At 34.0% G+C, this 20,609-nt stretch overlaps 3 protein-coding genes across 4 annotated transcripts; 2 read left to right on the top strand and 1 right to left on the bottom strand.

Annotated features, from left to right (window-relative positions):
* Positions 1-1,678: 1,678 nt before the first annotated feature.
* Positions 1,679-8,054, bottom strand: LOC145600921 (ABC transporter I family member 11, chloroplastic-like). Its single transcript, XM_081656792.1, has 10 exons — positions 7,907-8,054; positions 7,695-7,752; positions 5,406-5,485; positions 5,175-5,226; positions 4,956-5,089; positions 4,569-4,683; positions 4,377-4,463; positions 2,648-2,696; positions 2,001-2,085; positions 1,679-1,921 (listed from the first exon to the last, which is right to left on the bottom strand). Exons 1-10 carry the CDS (start codon positions 7,990-7,992, stop codon positions 1,843-1,845), a joined length of 825 nt encoding a protein of 274 aa, XP_081512918.1. The 5' UTR covers positions 7,993-8,054; the 3' UTR covers positions 1,679-1,842.
* Positions 8,055-11,126: 3,072 nt separating this feature from the next.
* LOC145601287 (uncharacterized) lies at positions 11,127-18,422 on the top strand. 2 transcript variants are annotated; one of them, XM_081657278.1, is made up of 6 exons: positions 11,127-11,280; positions 11,527-11,628; positions 12,695-12,894; positions 13,606-13,835; positions 15,778-16,015; positions 18,308-18,422. In XM_081657278.1, the coding sequence occupies exons 2-6, from the start codon at positions 11,537-11,539 to the stop codon at positions 18,349-18,351; spliced, it is 804 nt and encodes a 267-aa protein (XP_081513404.1). In that variant the 5' UTR covers positions 11,127-11,280; positions 11,527-11,536; the 3' UTR covers positions 18,352-18,422. The 2 variants fall into 2 exon arrangements, with proteins under 2 accessions (XP_081513404.1, XP_081513405.1); XM_081657279.1 differs by lacking the exon at positions 18,308-18,422 and having other exon boundaries at positions 11,128-11,280; positions 15,778-16,403.
* Positions 18,423-18,449: 27 nt separating this feature from the next.
* On the top strand, positions 18,450-20,468 carry LOC145601286 (squamosa promoter-binding-like protein 18). The gene is made up of 3 exons (XM_081657277.1): positions 18,450-18,893; positions 19,554-19,696; positions 19,815-20,468. The coding sequence occupies exons 1-3, from the start codon at positions 18,460-18,462 to the stop codon at positions 20,282-20,284; spliced, it is 1,047 nt and encodes a 348-aa protein (XP_081513403.1). The 5' UTR covers positions 18,450-18,459; the 3' UTR covers positions 20,285-20,468.
* Positions 20,469-20,609: the final 141 nt, after the last annotated feature.

The following is a 20,609-nucleotide window of genomic DNA, read 5'->3' as shown; positions in this document are numbered from 1 at the left end:
AGGCCAGCTTTTACAGAAAATCTTAAATAATATTCTGGTGAAATTTTTGATAAACTAATTTTGTTAAAATATTGAACTAGTCATGAAAATTTTAAGTATGCAATATTAATTCCACAAAAAAAAATTTATTACTGGGATATTGATGCAGAGATGTTAATGGTTACTAGGAACAAATAAAATATGCTTTCCTGAAGAAGTAAATATGAGAAAACGAGCTTTGGCGAATTACTCTTTATCATGCAAGCAAACCCACCACATAGGTCATAGTGTCTAGCACAAAAAAGGTTAGGTTAATCTTTTATTTTTAGCCATAACTATGTAAACCAAAAGATATAGTAGGGAAAACCACTAAGAAAGTATAAGACCGACAGCCATAAAGTTTTACAATCAATCAATTCTCAATGCAGCATTGCATTTTTTATCAGACACATCTCTCTGCAGAGTGCATTCCGCAATGACTAACACTAGTGTTTTCAAAGTGCAACACAATAAATGAATATGTACATTACTGATAATGTACATGCAACAACATTAGATATTGTATTCAAGACATATTTAACCATTCAATTACATTATGAAGACATTCTTCATGATCATATATTATCAGTAAATCCCATACACGCATATACTCGAGATATTCATGGACAATTATGTACGTCAAGAGGGAATATAGAGAAAAACTTATCTGTAGATTTTTGACTTCAGTGTTTGACTTCATCATCCTTCAACACAGATTTTTCCTGTTTGTGATGATACTAAGACACATAAAATAACCAACTAAACCTTTGACTAACAACATTGCCTATACCTCCTTACAACAAAGCCATCCAGTTCACTGTAATTTAAAACCGTACTTGCAAAAATGCAAGATAGATTAGTCTTTTAGTCAAGTGAGGTAGCATGACAACATAAATGATTCCTATTTCTGGGGATGTACAAAGTACACAATCCTATACACTTGATCCACCTCTATGTGCAAAAAAGACAAAGTTGATTAGCTTTTGGGATATATATATTAGCACCCTTAAATCATCTTGTGCAACAATACTAGGCTGCTAAGTGTACCAAGGATGTTGGAAATTTTATGGAGCAGCCTATATTTCATGAAAAAGTTCCTAGCCAAATACATATTGTAGCTTTGATTAATTAGGTTGTTGGTTGGTTTGCTAAGATTGTTTGACAAATTCAGAGTATCTATCCATACAGGCTGTAATGGTCACTTGTTAACATTAGTTGTTTATAAAAGAAGTTTGATAAATTCAGCTTTTGGCTGTAAGCTGCTAACATGCAAGACATGACAGCTAAAAAAACCAGGCAAAAAATTACACAAGCTGCTTGGCTGTTTGATCATAGCTATAAGCTGACAGCCAAGCATCGCTTGCCAAACTAAGCATGTGACAGTGTGACACTGACTATTAAATGCTATGTCACTTCATAAAATGGTGTCTACTTTCAAAAATATGGTCATTAAACAAGATCAATGGTGCTGGAAAAATTATCAAATTTTAATACTACCTACACACCACGTCACCACATATTAAGCAATGCCCTGTTTCATTTAACCAAACCCGCTGATCAAGTAAAGCACCATCAAAAGCTTATATATACAACCACCACACTTCTAAGTGCACAAGGCTGACACTTACAAAAGGCTCTAGGGGTTTGAAAAACAAATTAGTAAGTTCCAACTGCTGATATTCATTTCATAAATCTTTTAAGACAATTCATAGACCATTCCTTAAACAATATAGTCATTTTCTTATGTATTGCTTACTACCAAGTCTAACACATATAAATGCTCGCATCAGATCTAAATCAGAGCAACAATGTATAGAATAAATTTCATAATGGTGGAAGCTCCTCTTTCAGAATCCCACCACCTTCCATCCTCCACGATCGATCCACAAGGGGCGCTAGCTCTCTGTAATTCAGAATACACATTATCACCATTGATACATGCACAGAATCGGAAGGAGGGGCAAAAATTAAGGAAAGCTTACTTAAGATCATGACTGACAACAAGTAGAGTCAACTCCTTCTTCAGATGCTTCAGTAGTTTAGCCACATCTGCCCGTGCTTTCCAATCTACCTCAATCAATAAATTGATAGATATTTAAGTCAGACCAACAAAAAGATGCCTTCACAAATTAAATAGTAGGAAGACTACAGTGATCAAATTCTATCAGTCATTTTCATGAATTTTTCCAAAGTACTAATATGTTTCTTGTACAAAACAACAGGCAAAAGCACTCCAGCATAATCTTCAACCTTCACCTAAAGACAGTATGTAATGTCACTTATGTGTATGTACCCATATTTATCCTTAGCAAGACACTTAGACATCAAGTTACTAAAAAAAGTACTAGGTACTTCATCCCTAAATTGTGGGGGAGGGGGGGGGGGGGTCATATATTTAGATCTGAATTGAAATACCACGTATATCCTAAAAAATTTAACATTACCACACAGCAATGTAGTCTTTAATGGAGTTCTTAGTTGGGGACTTAAAGTCTATGGATTTCATTAGAAATAATGTAGATAGTTTTAACTTGTCATACTATCTATAAAAATGTTAATGAGTTAGGGACGCAGGTGGTAAAACTAGTAAATTTTAAATAGGAAAAAAATTAAAATTGCATCTTCATACCAAGACCAGCTAGGGGCTCATCTAGTATCAACAGCTCTGGAACTTGAATCTGAAACAATTGAGAGAAGTTAACAAACACTCTGGATCATTGCAACCAAATTATGATGTCTTAGCTAAACTACTACTAACTCGAGTACCTCCCTTCTTTTTTGAAAGTTGCAGTTGCTGTAGACACACATATTTAGAAGGATGGAGAGAGTGTGAGTAGTTGGCCATGTCCGCATATTAGTAGGAAAAAGAGTGTTGTAAGTAGGGTTTATTTAAGGGAAAGAAAGAATATAGATAGTTGTATAAGGGCTTAATGTAAGAAAAAGAAATAAAAAAATAAAAAAAATAAATAAATAAGTGTTGCATGTAGGACAATAAAAAATAGGAATAAAGTAGAAGTGTAACAAACAATAGGGAACGGCCAAACGGATGTAAATTGAAAGCATAACTATCAAAAAGGAATGAAAATGGTATTTATATTACCTCCATTTCATAACATTGGGCACCCACACCATTCAAGGATGGAATTCAATTGTTATATACTCTCAATATACATTGATAAAATTACATAAAGCCTTATATTTCCCCTGTGTTGAATTATTGCAATAATTAGAGTTTCACACTTCCCAAAATCCCAACGCATTATGCTAACATTAATATTTTCAACTATCTACAACTACAAATTATAAAAAGTTGATATTTTGTAAAAATCACAATAGATTGTCACATGGTATTGTGTGAATAGTGTAAAACCGAATTGTTGCAATCATTAAAGAACAGAGGAAGTATCATATATATATATATATATATATATATATATAGGGGAAGGCTCTCGTGAGAATTTTTCTTATGTGAGAATTTTTCATATGTGAGAACACTCTTTATGTTCTAAATTTTTACTCATATGTTCTAAATTTTAAATCTGATGTTCTAAACTTTTTCTTAGGTGTTCTAAATTAAATCAAATTTTCCAATTTAGTACTCACATGTTCTAAACCATAAATTAGTTAAGTTTGATGTCATAAATTTTAAATAACTTGTTCCAAAATTTTAACTTATATGTTCTAAATTTTAAAACGTATGTTCTAAGAATTTTAATTATATGTTCCAGATTTCAAAGCATATGTTCTATTTTTTTACTCGTATGTTCTAAATACTTTACTCACACTTTCTATATTCTATATTAGTTTGTTCTAAATTTTTATTCACATGTTTATAATCTTAAATCAGATGTTCTAAATTTTTATTCACATGTTCATAATCTTAAATCAGATGTTCTAAATTTTACTAGTATGTTTAAAATTTCATAAAACAAATTTTATAAATTTTTAATCACTTGTTCTAATTCTTAAATCAGATGTTCAAAACTTATTACTCACACAAATGTTCTAAATTATTACTCATATGTTCAAAATTTTAATTTGAGTCACATGTTCTAAATTTTAACTCGCATGTTCTAAATTTTTATTCACATGTTCTAAATTATTACTCACATGTTCTAAATTTTAAATCAGTTCTCATATAAGTATGAATTCTCACATATGAAGCTATTCTCACCGGATCCCTCCCCTATATATATATATATATATATATATATATATATATATATATATATATATATATATATATATATATATATTTCAAAGTTTTCAAAGTTCAAACGCAAAAAAATGTGGGTGTCTTACGTTATGAAATGGAGGGAATACATATCAAGATGGATGCACACAATAAAAGCTCTTACTAATTGAATGGCAAGAGCAAGCCGTCGCTTGTATCCACCACTAAGGGATTGGGGATCTTTATCAAAGGGCACACCATCCAAACCAACCTAACAATTAGATAAATGCAAGTCAAAATAATACAAATAGTAGATTTAATCAAAGATCCCTCATTAAAATAATATACTTGTAATTTGCAAAGAGATAAACAATACCCAATTTAGAGCTCGTGCAAGATTCGAAGCAAGGTGTTCCCTTATTTGAAGACCTCCCTTTTGCTTAGGCCAGGCAAATGTTACCTCCTCCAACAGAGTATCGGCCAGAAAGTATCTGACACAATCACGAACACCAAGTAGGGACTTCAGGCCACTGATATCTAAAAAAAAGTACATGACATGGAAAATAACTAGGGATATATTGATCATCGGTTCTCATAGGTAGTTGTGTGTGTGTGTGTGTGTGTGTGTAGAGACCATACCATTACACACATCCTACTTCTCATAGGCATTAAAAGCTACTTTCTAGAAGCAAAATTAAGAAATCCCATTGACCAACCACATAATTAGATGAAATGCAGCCCCTAATCCAGCAACACTGCACACCTTTCAGGAAACTGGAAAACTATACCAACTCGTTGTGGTGGTAGTGACTCAGGAGGCTGATTTGGAGATCCATCCTCTCCATATCTTTGTAGAACGATGGAACCTGATGTTGGTTTGTTTAGTCCAGCAAGTAGCTGCGAGCAAAATGAAGTTAAAAATTAACAACATAAACCACAAGAAGATGAGATGATGATGGTACTACCAATAAATTATTAAAACCTGCAGTAATGTTGTTTTCCCACTCCCACTCCGTCCAAAGATTAAGCCAAAACTGAGAAAATCATACTATGAGGTCAGCTTGTCAATTATTTTTAACAAAAGACGCACCAAAAAGTAAAGAGACAAAGAAAGATGAAAGCAGGCTCCATAACGAAGATTTCTCAAGCAGTCAAGCTACTAGATACAAAAATTAGAGTAATTGTATTCAGAAAAATACCAAATGAAGCATACCTTTTTTGTGGAAGACAAAAGCTTACGTCATTCAGAATATTAAGCTGAGTGCCAGGTGGCTTATAACAGAGTTTCCTAACCTTGCAGGAGGCCAAAAAAACAAGGCACATGAGTGTTACAGACTTACAGTGTCCACAATATGTAAATGTAAAAGATACTTTTCCATCGGGTTCATCGAGATTCTTCAATAAAGAACTAAGAAGCACACTGTACCCATAACAATGGGAACTAAGAAAGTAAGAAACTAATTTCATCCACAAGCAAAACAAAAAGGCATGTTCCTACAAGCACTTAATAAAATTGTTGATTGCTATTTCAAAAATCTGCAATCAAGGAAGAGAAGGTCACCTCATGTAGAAACATGGATGAAAAGATATGATAGCATCAATAGTAGAAGCAGGGGCTGGAACATACTCAGCGGACGGATTTTTCAGGATATCGATCCAGCTGAATTTCCTTTTAGATAGTCACTACTCAATGAGTTAAGCAAGACTATTCTATTACTGTAAGTGTAAGAGACCAAAGAGTTCTTGTAAATATCGGAGCCAGACAAGCTATTACACTGCTTAAGCAACTTACTCAAGGAAGACAATTTATACAATTGATATAACTAGTTTTCTTTGATATAAAAATTAACTGACCATCTGATAGACTGATTCTATATATGCTAAGATCATTTTACTATAATAGATCACATTATTGATTCTATAAAGAAAGTTTTTTGATGAAAACTAAGACTAATGGTACTCACATGCAACAGAAGCCTAAATAGTAAATCCAGCTATTGGAAATGCGGAAAAAGCATTTGTACTACAAGAGTCTTCAATGTAAAATGTGCCAGGAGGTTGTTAATTAGTGAGGTCAGCCCACACAGTTGCAATTATCAGGATAATCTATACAAGTTTGGCAACTCTAGATATAACATATAAGGGTAGTTGACCTGTATTTAACTACAAGTTGTATATCAGGAAGTTTTAAATCAATCAACTGCACCACGTTTGGACTACCACTCTATTGATCTATTCTGAGGGATACCACAGACTACAGTGGTGGAGCTGCCAACGACAATTTGACAAAGGGGAGAACAATGAGAGCCCTCAGTATAAAAAGCTTAAGAAGGTGCAATAAAAAAAAGTATTGCTCCTCATGAGATCAACAAGATAAGGGATTATTTTAAGGAATACTATTTGACCCATTTACTCCATTAATGTAATCCATTTCATCAAATGCTACAGTTTATACTGATTTTATGACATTGATCTCATATATTTTTTTGCACATCTTTCTCAAATCTCAACACACCATAATCCCTAATTCCCTCCTAGAGATAGATGTGACTAGAACCACACCATAGAACATCTAAAATTAAGATCCACATTTCTTTATCAACTGTTCATTATACCAATACCTGATAATGTGCATTTTAATTTTATGTCAAGCAGGACTGCTTTTTATTATTATACAACACTTTAGACTGTGTAACAACCACCTCATGCAGTAATATGCACATCATAATGGCTAATTCAATGATGAAATAAAAGGAAAACACGGTCCCAAATATTTGCACAAGTTTAGCAACCACCTCATGCAGTGATATGCACATCATAGCTAATTCAATGATGAAATAAAAGGAACACGGTCCCAAATATTTGCATAAGTTTACACAGATTCTTACCATTGATGTCATAGTAATGCAGTCAACTTAAATTGAACCATCAAGGACCAACAACAGCAACATAAAATATGAGTATGTACTACCTACTTGTTAATCCTCGCATGTGTTCCATTCCCCAATAAGTAAGAAGCACCCCTCATTGTTAGAATAAGTGCTAAATAAAAATGATTTATGTACTTCACATCAGCAACAATATAATTGTCTTTCATTATTTTTTTCAAAAAAAAAAAGGTAAAAATCAACGGAAATTTACATTGTTGCAAAACTGTGATAATTTACTCATCTATTCCATCCAAATTCCACCAAATTACAAAAGGGAAACTTCACTGATTCTTCCCACAAATTCCCTTTTTTCCTAACATTTGCAAAATAGGTGGGTGTGAACCGAGAAACTAGCTGAATAAACCCTAAAAATCAATTAACAATTACAAAACCATAGAATAATAATTGCAAGTCAATAGTCAATTTGATTTTGTTTTTTCCACAAACCCATTTCAAATTTTTCTTTAATTTGACCCGGAAATATTTCAAAGTATACTCTAAGTCAATTATCATGTGTAATCAAATTAAAAGAATAAAATGGATTAGCACATGAAAAAGTGTAACATAATTACTTCAAAGCAGGAATGGTCGCATAAGATTCTCAAAGACTGATTCTTGCATGACTTCAATCTGACAAAGAAAAGTAAAAAAGTAGTCAAATACACTAAAACCCCAGAAAAAACGCTGAAATTACAGATTAAATTGTAATTCAATTTCATAATATGAACATATTAAATTATAGAGTGGAGAAAATTGGAATGATTGGAAGAAGATGACGACTTACTTGAAGTTGGAGGGAAGTGAATTAAGTGGGGTACCCATGAAATTGGAATGCTTGAGAAGGGAGTGAGCTGCCATGCTCACTTCCATATCTCTGTTTCTCTCTCCTAAGAAGGTGAATTAATGGTGATTTTGAGAAATGAGGAAGATGATTAACCAACAGAAACTGGATTAAGGACACTAGCCAAGCCCATTGCAATGGATTGGGTTGGATTGGGTATTTGGGTTGGGTTTATCGTATCATAATTCATAAAGTAACTCATTTTTTTTTTCAACTATTATTCCCTCCGTTCCATAATAATTTTTTTTTTTTTTTTGGTGTTTAGAGAGCCACAAGGGCGGGGGTGAGAATCGATCCCAGGATCTCCTGAAACCGGGAGGGAAGCTTTAACCACTTGAGCTATCCCTCACTCTCTCCGTTCCATAATAATTGACACAATTAAACTTTGTATTAGGTACAAAAAAAATTATATTATTGAACATTTGAACATAACCTCGTACGAGTACTAGTTTTGACATTTAAGTGATAGGTTGTTTTTTTTTATCATCAATTAATAATAATTTTGTTGAAAAAGTAAATTTGGTAAGAGTAAAAATACAAACAATATAATACTTGTATTTATCATTATATAAATTAAATTAAATTAGACATGATTAAAGGTGATGGGTGTAATTAATTGATTGTGAGAGAATTTGATAATTATGTGAAGTCTTTTTTACCAAAATGAAATTGTAACAATTTAAAACTAGGGTCGAGGGAGCCCAGTTTATTACGTTGATAAACAATTGAAAAGTTTAATGATTAAATTAAAAATTAACATTAATTACACCGATTGACACGTGATTTTGTCATGCTTTCCCAAATTAATATTACTTTAGGTAATATTTTAAGTGCTTATCTAACGCTCTAGGGGCGGTCGTTAGCAAGATCCTTTTTTATTCTTTTTTTTTTTTTTTGAACAATTTTCATAAACAACGCTAAAATAGAAATCAAGTTGTTATATATGTGTCAATCTCGTAATTACTTTTCATAGTTATTATTCATATATTGATACATGTAGAATCCAAATGAGCCACAAATACATCACAAATGAAGGATGAAATATTCGAACTCATAACTTATTACATATAGTGATATAGCCCCTCACTCTTTGCCATTAAACCACCACCTATATAACATATAAACAAGTACAATTTTGCACCTAAAAAGAAAGTTTAACTCAAGTTGTAATCAATCAAGCATGCAAACAACTATCATTATGCCTTGTTGCTTAAGCAAACATGTATGATGGACTCATGTCTCATGGCAGTAATATTGCACATTTATTCAAGTCAATCATATTATGCAGGTGCTGACATTGCCACACTACAATTATTATAGTCCATTATTCACTTCCAATTCGAACAATAATTTTTAGCCTTCAATTAATTAGCTATTTATAGAATATTCAAATTTTAAATTTCAATACTAGATCAATAAGTTTACAACCACAAGAAATAATTTTATGTAGTTGATGAGTTTTAAATCTTTCAATGCTTGAGTGGTTGCACCACTAACTTGGGTCAGTTTCTTAATTACAAATTACTGTAGAATGTAGTTGCATGTTTCCGTTTCCCCCTTACAAAGACAAAGATATTAGATGCATAGTAAATTTAATGGCCCATCAATAATTTTTGCATTTAAATCGAGTCAATAATTTTGCTTAATTAAGTTGGTAGAAGAGATTTTGCATAATTGCTATTTGCATGTCATATTCAGAATCTTCATAATTTCATATGCTTATCAAGAGTATGGCTATTGATACCATTAACTTCTATATTGTCAATTGAATTATACATGTCAAATGTGCGCAAGTGAATAAACTTTGGGGTCGTTTGGTTCATTAGAGAAGTGAAAATTCCCATAAAATTTCAATCTGTAGGAATTGAATTCCTTTATCAAAATCATGGAAAGTGATGAAATTTGTTTGGTTGAAAATAGAGGAAGTAAATTCCCATAGAAATTGTAACTTACCAAGGGGGGAGGGGGGTTGAGTAAGTTAATTCCGATGTTTTGAGGGAAGTCAAAATTCCCATGAACTGTCATTGCCCCTATTTTTACTTTTTTGTGTCAACCAAACAACACCTTTGTTTTTGCTTATTTTCTCATTTAGAGTTCCCTTAAATGATTAATAAACCTCGTAATTAGTGGTGAATTAGTGATTTCACAAAGAGAATGACTTTAAAAACCGATGTACTCTGTATCATTTTGTGGCTATTAATAAAGCAATGAATATAGTAGTGTGTTGACTTTTTTTTATTCAAATTCTAGTACAATCTAATGCTTATAATGCAAGCTTACAACTTTCAACATCCCACAGACAGTTGGAAGATGAAGAAAATAGAATTTTTGTATTTAGGTAAAAAAAAACTTTGAATGCTCATACTCCGTACATATCTAGAGATATTGTTATTATAATTATTAATTACATAAAACCTTAACCAATTTGGCCGACAAACAATGTATAAAGTGGAACCACATAATTGGTGCACCTAAAGATAAGTATTATTTCCAAGGCTATATTTGCTAATTTTATTCTTTTCATTGAGCAAAGAGATTTGAATTAACTTCACCTTTATCTTTACCCAAAAACAACTAAGAATTACGTTTGTAAAATTACACCGTTACTTGTAACTTGGATCATGTTGACGGACTTGTTAGTTTCTACCGTAACATGAGTAGCATTTGGGTAATGTAAGGTATGTTCCGATTTACTGAAAACAACTAAACTGAACTGAACTGAATAGAGCTAAAATGAATTATTTATGAGAGAAGGATATATGAACTGAACTAAACTGAACTAAATTGAACTGAATAGAGCTAAACTGAATTAAACAAAGCTGAACAAAACTAAAATTTAGCTGAACAAAACAGGTCATTAGGCTTTTGCCAAATCTAAACCAAACTACATTACAACTATACTTGGGGCCTGTTCTCTTCAGATTATTTTCAGTTCAGTTCAGCTCCAATAAATTTAGTTTAATTCTTATTTTAATTTTTTTTCTCTCATAAAATATTCAGTTCAGTTCAGTCAATCACAACAGTCCCTTGGTATAAAACAGAAAAACTTCTACTGTTGTAATTTGTGGTCATTTTTTGGGCAACAGTAATTGCCCAACACCTCCTTTCTTATCCCCTTAAAAAATGGTTGTAAGTATTTAACCCAATACACTAATACCAGCAAGGACTGTCATGTCATCACGATTCTTACAATTATGCTGCGATTTCGTAAAAAAACACGTGAATCCTATGAATTCTAAAATCCCCATTAAATACCCAGAAAATTCCAATTGCAAAAAACCATCAAAATTATATCTTGATATCTTACGTATTTTCTGGTAAAAACCCTTGATTATTTCTATGCAATTTCCATCCCTTTTCTTGTCCGTTAATTTAGTTTATTTGGGTTTTCAACAAATTTTGTAATTAATAATTGCATCGCATTTGGCGTGTCAATTTTCGTTGTTTAATGTGAACATACCCATTATTATTTTAATGCTTGACTTTTCTTGGGAATTGTTTATAAATAAAGGGGATCTCTGTTCTATAATTAATTGTGTTTGTTATTTGTTGTTGTTGATCAGATAATTAATTATGGAGAATTCTGGTAAAAGGGTTTTGCTAACCTCTAATGGGGATGATGTTTCTGTTAGCATTGCTTACAATTTGGCTAAACAAGGCTGCAGGTTTGAATTTTATTCCTGTGTTTTGTAATAATTTATATTGTAAATGAAGTTTTGCATGTTTTTGTATGTTCTGTTCAATTTTAAAACTTATTCTTTTTTCATGTTTTGATCTAATTTGAATGTAGATTATTGTAATGCTCAATGGTAGTTATCTGAAATTTTAGCATGGGATTGAATTCGTATGTCCCCCATTCTCATGGTTGTGTTTAATGTGTTTGGTTTGATATGATTTTCGAGTTTGAGTTTGAGTTCGAGTTCGAGTTCGAGTTTTCAATGTTAGTTTTATGTACATCTTGACCCTGTGCCATCCTATAAAGTCTCACAATCTGTTGATGCCTTGATGGGATTGTTTGAGTTTATACGATAAAGCTATAGATTTGACTAGTTTTTATTGGAAACAAAATTGGCTCACTTTTATTGGCTATATAAGAGTAAGGGGGTTATTCTTATTATAGTGTAAAAGAATGTGTAACTTTTGTCCTCTAAAGTTTCTGACATATTGTTTAGATTAGTTTGTTTCTTAGCAGGAATTAGTAACTTTTGTTTTAGGTGACTTTTTAGATTGTATCTTAAGAAGAATAAGGCTGCCTTTTGTTGGTATGTGATGTAAACAAACTATGATTTTGTAGTTTTAGGATGAGCCTCCACCCATTAGTTAGCCATGGGATCTGATCTGTATGGGTAATTGGTGCTGTTTCGAAAGGCGTTTTAGGCTGGCTCGTTGCTCGTAAGGAATCTATAGTTATGTTAATTTATATGTACTCAGAAGTGGACAAGATGTATGCTTGAGGGGATGTGCATTTCAATTCCCCATTGTAGTTAATTCTCATCCCTTCCATTTTCCTTCCCCATTCTGTATCCAAATATGTCCTAAAGTGGATACATGTTGTATGTATTGTAATTTTGTATTAGCTAGAAGTGTCTCAGCCTTTCAACTTAAGCTTTCAGTTCTATTTCTAATATTCGTGACATTTTAAGGTGACATTCTTGGGATATATATATGCTTGGTACTGTTAATTTGCATACTATGTTTTCTGTCTGATTAATTTTTTAAAATGTTCAACAGGCTGGTTTTAATGGGAGATGAAGGCTGTCTGCGAAATATCAGTGATAGGATAGCTGATTCTATAAAGGATAAAAATGCAATTGAAGTTGTAGGATTGGATATGGAGGATGATAGAGAGGCGGTCTTTCACGGTGCTGTGGAGAAGGCGTGCAATTTCCTTGGAAAATTGGATGCCTTTGTGAACTGTTATGCTTATGAAGGTAATTTAAGTGACTATTACAATGTTTATTTCCTGGTTATGTCCGTTGCAGAAATGCAATATATGATTTTCTTTTTTTCTTTTTTTATTTATTAGAATAAGAATGAAGAAGACTTGGCTCAAAATAATAACTTAGAAATTAAAAAAAGAAGACGGAAAACTGCATAGTGGTTGGTAGATTATTATATTTGCATTTCATGCAGGTGTTTGCTTAGCATTGTTAGGCATTATTTTATTTTGCATGTAATAAAGTAATCCTGGTGGGCCTAATTTTGTGGATCATGTAATGTTTCTGTTCTATTAAATATTGAGATATTGCTTAGTGCCCAGGAAAAGTTAGCTCAAAAAGGACTTGGATGTTACGTTATGCTTCTTAATTAAAACGTGTGGAGGCTCCAATTCTGCACTTTGTGCATACACTTAATAGTATACTGTTGAATTAGCCAGTGTATCTTTATCTAGTAGTTTATTGGCTGCTTATCACCATTGATGTGCCTCCATTAGACGTTAAACCTATTAAATTGCTTCTTATTAGTTGTCAACTCTGATTTTTGCGAAAATTAAATAAAATATCTAATTAAACTGTTTCTACTTATATGTTGAGAAGTCGTACATTAGTTAATTGCCTTTGCATTATGGCATTGTAAGTGTATTATTGTTGATTGTGTTCCTTGTAGATTTGAAGGTTGCTGAATTTTATTATTTGTGACAGGCAAAATGCAAGACCCTTTAAAGATGGCCGAAGATGATTTCAAGAAAACCTTAAAAGTAAATTTTATGGCAGTCTGGTTCTTAGTAAAAGCTGTTGGAATTAAAATGCGCGACCAGAAAACAGGGGGATCCATTGTACTTATGACTTCAATACTTGGTGCTGAGAGAGGATTATACAAGGGAGCTGCTGCTTATGGCTCATGTTTGGCTGGAGTTAATCAATTAGTGAGGGTAAGATGCAAGTAATTTAAGCTCCACAATGTCTATGATTATTTGAGTTTTGTACGTCTTGTCAGTAAAGCTGGCACAAGGCCAAGCCAGGCAGGCTCAAATGTCTCCCTGGCAGGGCAGGGGCATTTGGCTGCACTGTCCATGGCATGGCAGGGTGAGATCCTGATGGGTACCCTCCCCCCAGTATACCCATATATACCGCACCTTTGCCATGCTGTGGGCAGCTTGTGGCCAGTCTGTGCCATTTGTTTTCTATACATCAATAATTTATATCAGTAATCTTTGAGTAACGCTTTTTAAAATGTTACTACCTCCATCCCATACTAATCTTCTGACTTCTAAGTGACTTGAGAGTTAAGATTGATAAATAGTAGAAGATGCCCAATGTTACAAGGATAAGTAAAAAGTAAACTAGAAAAGGATACACAGGCTGTAGAGATGTATGCTCAGTTAATTTTCTGTGCTGAGCTGAGCTGAGCTGCCTCCCTCAGAAATCGCGGCGTAGACATGCGAGCCTTATGCAGTTATGCCACCTACATGTCCCTGTTGGCTGGCCCTTTCTCACCCGATGCCTCGTGCCAACATGGTTGTGTGCTAGCCTTGTCAGTTTGTAAAGCGTATAATGTCTCATTCTTTCATAAGGTGGACAGTTAGTAATTAATGTTGCCATTAGGTATGACTTTGAAAGCATTTGACATCTAGTATCAAAGCATAAGCAATTGAATAATTGATCCATCCTTCCCTTGGATCATCATCCTGCTTTATGCATAATGGGTTCCTTCGCCTGATGTCCTTCGGTCCTAAATCTGACAATAAGCTTTTTCTAACATAAACACTCTGTTTGTGGCCTTTTTCTTTGATTTGTCTGAGTCCCTGCAACTGTTTACCAAGAAATCTGGAAACCAACGGCTATCCTCGTTTGTTTCGATTTTACACTTGATGAACTTTTGCATCTATTATAAGTCTCTGTAAGGATGCGTGTGCCTAGTATTCAGAAGGGGAAGTGCTGTTGGGAGAGGGTTTTAGAAGGCTGGGATGTGAGAGGGTTGGGCGCTTGCATAAGCAGATGAAAGATGTCACCAGGAAAGAATGGAGGTGATGAGGCTATCTTAGTCAAATTCTGTATAGGAGTTGAATTTGATTCCAAGTTCTCCAGTTCCTTGACATTCTTCTTCTAGTACAATAAACTTTCTGTACTGCAATCAAACATCTGGACTCAAAATCTATTTCTTTCTGTCCTCCTTCCACCGACTCCTCTTCGTTCTTTTCTTTCTTAACTTATAATAATTTTTGGTAATTACTGAATGCAGTTAGTAGTTATGTTATTATCAATCCGTTTCCCTGAAAATTAGTGAGAAAATTTTTGCTCCCTTAATAAGTTGCAGCCTGTTGCACTATGGATAGTAGAATGGACCTAACAGCCCAAAATGCTTTGGCTGCAAAATACAAGACTGTTTCATAAGGGTTCAGTGTTGAGTTTTACTTTTCTTTCTTTTTCGTGGATTTAATTTCAGATATTAAAGTACTGGCTTGGTAAATACGGGTAGCATTTGTTGTTTCACCTCTTGAAAGAATTACAGTTGGTTTTTCTTTTGTGGCGTATCATGAATAGACCCACCACCCACAGACCACAGGAGTGCAAATTGAGTAGGACCATGGCATGTGCAACCCATATGGAGCTATGGCTTCATGTCATATTGATAATTAATTTTGCTATCTTAGTAGGTGGCTGGTTCAAATTAATCACAAATCTGTTGGCATTTATTACAAGGTTGTAGGTTTCTGTAAGAAGTTGCTATGTTTATCTCGTGATTGATTAGTGTTAGGCAACATCAACTAGTGGTTTCTATTTCTTTCTATTGTGCACGTGGAAAATTTTATGTTCACGGTTCTATTTTTTGACTTGTGTATCTGATAATGTTGACTTAATAACTTTGTGTAGATTATGGCAATGGAGATAGGGACACACCAGATTAGAGTAAATGGAATTTCCCGTGGCTTGCACATTCAAGACGAGTACCCAACTTCAGTGGGGAAAGAGCGTGCGGAGAAGTTGGTGAAAGATGCAGCACCTCTGCAAAGATGGCTAGATCCTAAGAAGGATTTGGCTTCAACAGTTAGCTATCTAATAAGCGATGGTTCACGATATATGACCGGGACTACAGTTTATGTCGATGGAGGTCAGTCTCTGACTAGGCCTCGGATGCGATCTTATATGTGAGTCTGCTAGCTGAAATGGCAAGCTAGTTATTTGGAGTCAAAATCTACAATTGCTTAATATTATTTTATCATCACAGATAGATACAACCTTTCACTATAGGAGGTATACTTATAGGAGGTTTAATTGTTACTGTATTTGTCAACTCGTTTTCTTTTTTGTTGTAAAAAAAAAAAGGAAAAAAGAGTTGCCATTAATATAATATAAATGATCAAGTTAATCATCCAGCTTTTTGGGCCCTAGTTTTTGAGTAGGTGTCATTTATAATCATTTAGAAAATTTGCTGATTGCTGATGCAACTTTGTAGAAGCAATGTATGGCTTGGATTTGGAAAGGCAGCATTACATTTTATCTACGTCTTTTGAATTTTTGGTAAACAAATTAATTACTGATTACAGAGTACTATTTACCGCGATTTTGAGTTGGTTTCATAAATTTGGACCTCCTTGTGCACATTTTGGTGAATAAGAAATGTGATTGTAGATGAAATTCTATTGCTACGACTTTCAAGCTTTGGTATTATTTAGTCACGAACTCATTTGCAATTAGTTGATTACCATTACCGTTATTCATTAACGTATATGGCACGTATCACGCATCAATAATGCATCATGGTGACATGAGATAATTATATGCCTTCTCTCACAATTATAATTTGCAATAACTAGTGTACATGTTTGTGAGTCTCCATGATGTCTAGCATTTTGTTATTTTGTTGCAAAATTGGTAGTAGTTTCAACTAGTTTATCAGAGGTCCCTGCCTTCTTCTGCTGAAGTGAAAGATGAAAACTACCTCACCCTGTCTCTGTGTGGCCCGCTATTCATGCCTTTTTCTTCCCCTGTTTCAATCACACTTTTTGTTTGTGTGCTCTCTTCTGTCTTCAACTCACTTGTTCATTGAACTAAAAATTAAAATAAAATGAGTGTACTAATTTTTTTTTATCTACCACTTTTCATAGAAAATGAAACATAAAAAGATGTAGCTTAATCAACAAAGCATCCTCCTGATGGTGCCGTGTGCATAGTACAACTGGTTGTATAATGGAATTTACTCGAGTAAATGTTATGGCATGAAAATACCACGTACAACATACTAGTAAGGGTAAAAAAAAATTACCCAAAAAGCTCCCCTAAGATGGAGCAGGTATGATCTATTTAAGAATGGAGTGACTAAAAAGTGGAAATGATTAGAAAGTGGAAAAATAGTGAGTCAATGGTTCTCAACCCCACATTGGGCATTGAAAATAAAGGGAGATTTGATTATAAATACTGTAGATTTGAAGTTCATACAACTGTTATTTCTCCTGTACTTGTAAATAAAAGAGGCCTACTTCATGCTTTATGCAGGGATTCAGAGAATTATTATCACCAATATAATTTAACTGTCCTTGCAGAAAATTTTTATATATTTTTTTTAAAAAAGAACAACTGTGTGTCTGTGTATGTGTATGTGTATGTATATGTATATATACTTTGCAGGTTCTCTGATATCATATGATCGAACTCATTAAGTTCACCCTCGTGAGGAGAGTCTCCTGATGGTTTAACATCCGTGATTAAATACATAGGTTAGATTATTACTCTATAAACACGGAGTTAAACCCGAAACCACAATTTGCATCCCTCTAAACCCAGTGATAAGACAAAAGAGCTCGTCTTTTTACTTTCTACTGTAGTATCTAATGTGGGGGACAAAAATGCTTGTGTTTCCTCTTCACCCACAACTAATGAATTGTCCTTGATTTCTTCTTAAGGGAACACAATTTTTTTTGCTCCCCCCCTACCCACACAGTCATTTCCCTATCTCCCTTCCCACCTCATATTATCTCTCATAGTTTGTTTACTCTATGATCAATGGTTTTTCATTATCCTGATGTCCTGTCAGAAATATGGGTGGCTTAGGAAGCCCTAATTTAGTGCCCTTCTGCTCAAGAACTTGATTGTATGTTTACTCTCTTTCGATCACTTTTTCAATATTTAATTCTCTTCTTGGCTTTGGTACTTGTTTTTTTTTTTTTTTTTTGTTATATAATCACATTATGTACTGTCCATGCACTTTCTTGCAACTACTTTTGCCTTGGTATTTCAAAAACTATACTTTATAATATGTGATGTTTTGTATTCAGTGTTTTCAGTAATATGTATGATTTTTACAGGCTTTAGGTCTTACTTTGTATGTTGGTATTTTAGTATATAGTTAGTAATCAACTTGCAGTTCTTTTTCTTACTGTATTTTTGTATGCTGATGTTCAAGGTTTGTTTTCTGATGTAAATGGAGTTATCAGTATGATGATTTAGACTGTATACCGACATCGGTCTGCAGTGGGGTCGTAAGCATAGCAAGTTGTGTGGATAAAGGTTTATTGAGTGGATATCATTGTAGTTTATAGGAAGAGGAAAGGGGTAATGGAGTGGGACTCTAAATCATGTGCTTGGAATGGTGTGAGTAAGGTGGAGTTTCAAGATAATGGTTACCATCATCATCTGGCTACGTTAGCAGGTTCGAGTGGCACAGGAATTAGTAACATGTTTTCAGTGGATCTGAAGCTGGGAAGATTGGGAGATATGGGAGATGTATCTATGGATACCTTAAAGAATTCAATGCCTTTGAATATGGCTTCTTCGTCATCTCCTTCACCGGTTTTGGCGCTGTCAAAGAGGGGAAGGCCACGCAACAGCGGCGCCCAAAGTACTGTTATTTGCTCGGTTGATGGGTGTGCTTCTGACCTTAATCAGTGCAGGGAATATCATCGCCGCCATAAGGTATGTGAGAGGCACTCTAAGACGCCTGTTGTTCTTGTTGGTGGGAAGGAGCAACGGTTTTGCCAGCAGTGTAGCAGGTAACAAACAGTTTACTCCTTTAGTTTGTATATAAGCATCAGTATTTAGCAATGTGACAACTAAATTCGGATGGATAAAAGTCAAAGTTAGTGTGAAAATTAGAAGTTTTTGTTTTGAAGCTTGAATGTTTAGTGAAGTTAGCTACCCTTTGAGCAGGTCTAATTAGATGAAATTATTATCTTAGTACTTATGATAAACCATTGACCTCGTTTAAGGTATCGCCTTGTCTGCTAGCTAGCCCTATCTCTGCATTGAGCTGATAAGAAACCATAACTTATTGGTGTATATATATATATATATATATATATATATATATATATATATATATATATATATATATATATATATATGCTTCTCTTTGGATAGCTTTAGGCTTAATTTTATATCCTGCAATGTTTGTCGCTGTCTAATGAAATCAGGCAAGCATCCGAGGTGCATTTATACAGTCTATGTGCAGTTAAATAAGTTCCATAAAGTATCACGTTCATCCTTCAACAAAATTATACAATTCTTGGATAAGTTTTGCCCCTTCATTAGTAAATCAATTCATAGTGGAAATAGATTAATAAATTTTTTAAGCTGCATTGATTCTGCTGTATTTTCTGTGTTATTTTAATTCATATTTTTTTCTTCTCAATGTATGCACTTTAACCCCTCAGGTTTCATTCCCTGGAAGAGTTTGATGAGGTAAAGAGAAGCTGCAGAAAACGCTTGGATGGACATAATCGTCGTAGGAGGAAAAGACAGCCTGAAACTTTTTACATGCCTGATTCTGCTGGTGGTGTTTTATCATCTCATACAGGTGACCTGATCAATTCTCAGCTAAATTTCATTGCATAAAACGCGTTTTGGCATTAATTATATATTATCTTAGGACTTTGTTATGATAAATAAGACTTGGTATATATTTTAAAATGCAGCAGATGGAATGCTGCAGTATTCCTGCCCCCAAATGCATACTGTAAATTGGCCTACAATGTCTCAGCCTGATTTGTACTTCCAAAATAATCAAGAAACAATATATCAGCCACTTCTGAATGACGTTGCTCCAACCGGAAGTAGGAGAGGCGGCCTAAAGGTTTCACCTGATAACTCAGGATGTGCTCTCTCTCTTCTGTCAAGGTATTCATCCCAATCGTCAGATATCCGTGTGGGACCTGTTATGCAACCAACGGTTATGAGTTCAGCAACAGCTCAAGGTAGCAATACTTCTCTGCATCTAAATAATAGCTATCAACTTCCCTGCTCTCAGGGCTTGGACGATATTGAGAGTTCAGCTTCACTCTCTAGCAGTTCTAATACTAATGCTCCAAACATTGGAGGATTCCACACAGGTCATGCAGGGTTTCGCGAAAACAGTTCTAGGATTTTCCCATTTGGTTGGGAGTAGTTTAGTCTATATATACTCACTATTTTATGACCATGAATGTTTTCTATGATTCTTATTTAAATTAAGATCATGTGCTATAAGAGGAAATGAACTAACTTCATCTTCTCGCTTTCACTTGATTCTTTATGAGAGCTTGTCTGGTGATCTTTCTCTTCTGTGGCTGTTGTGCTTAGACATGTTGGAAACAAAGTTTTACGATTATTTGTATTAATGAAGTACCATAAGGTTAGTTTGTCCTTAATTAGCTAGTTAGCCATAGTTTTCTTCCAGGAAAGAGAATAAAAACATTGCTTCCCCTTATTTTAGTATGTTAGTCAGACTATTC

Source organism: Chenopodium album, chromosome 21 (assembly GCF_948465745.1).
Source record: "Chenopodium album chromosome 21, dcCheAlbu1.1, whole genome shotgun sequence".
Taxonomy (NCBI): domain Eukaryota; kingdom Viridiplantae; phylum Streptophyta; class Magnoliopsida; order Caryophyllales; family Amaranthaceae; genus Chenopodium; species Chenopodium album.
The sequence above is the reverse complement of the archived record's forward strand: the minus strand, read 5'-3'. Positions and strand labels throughout refer to the sequence as shown.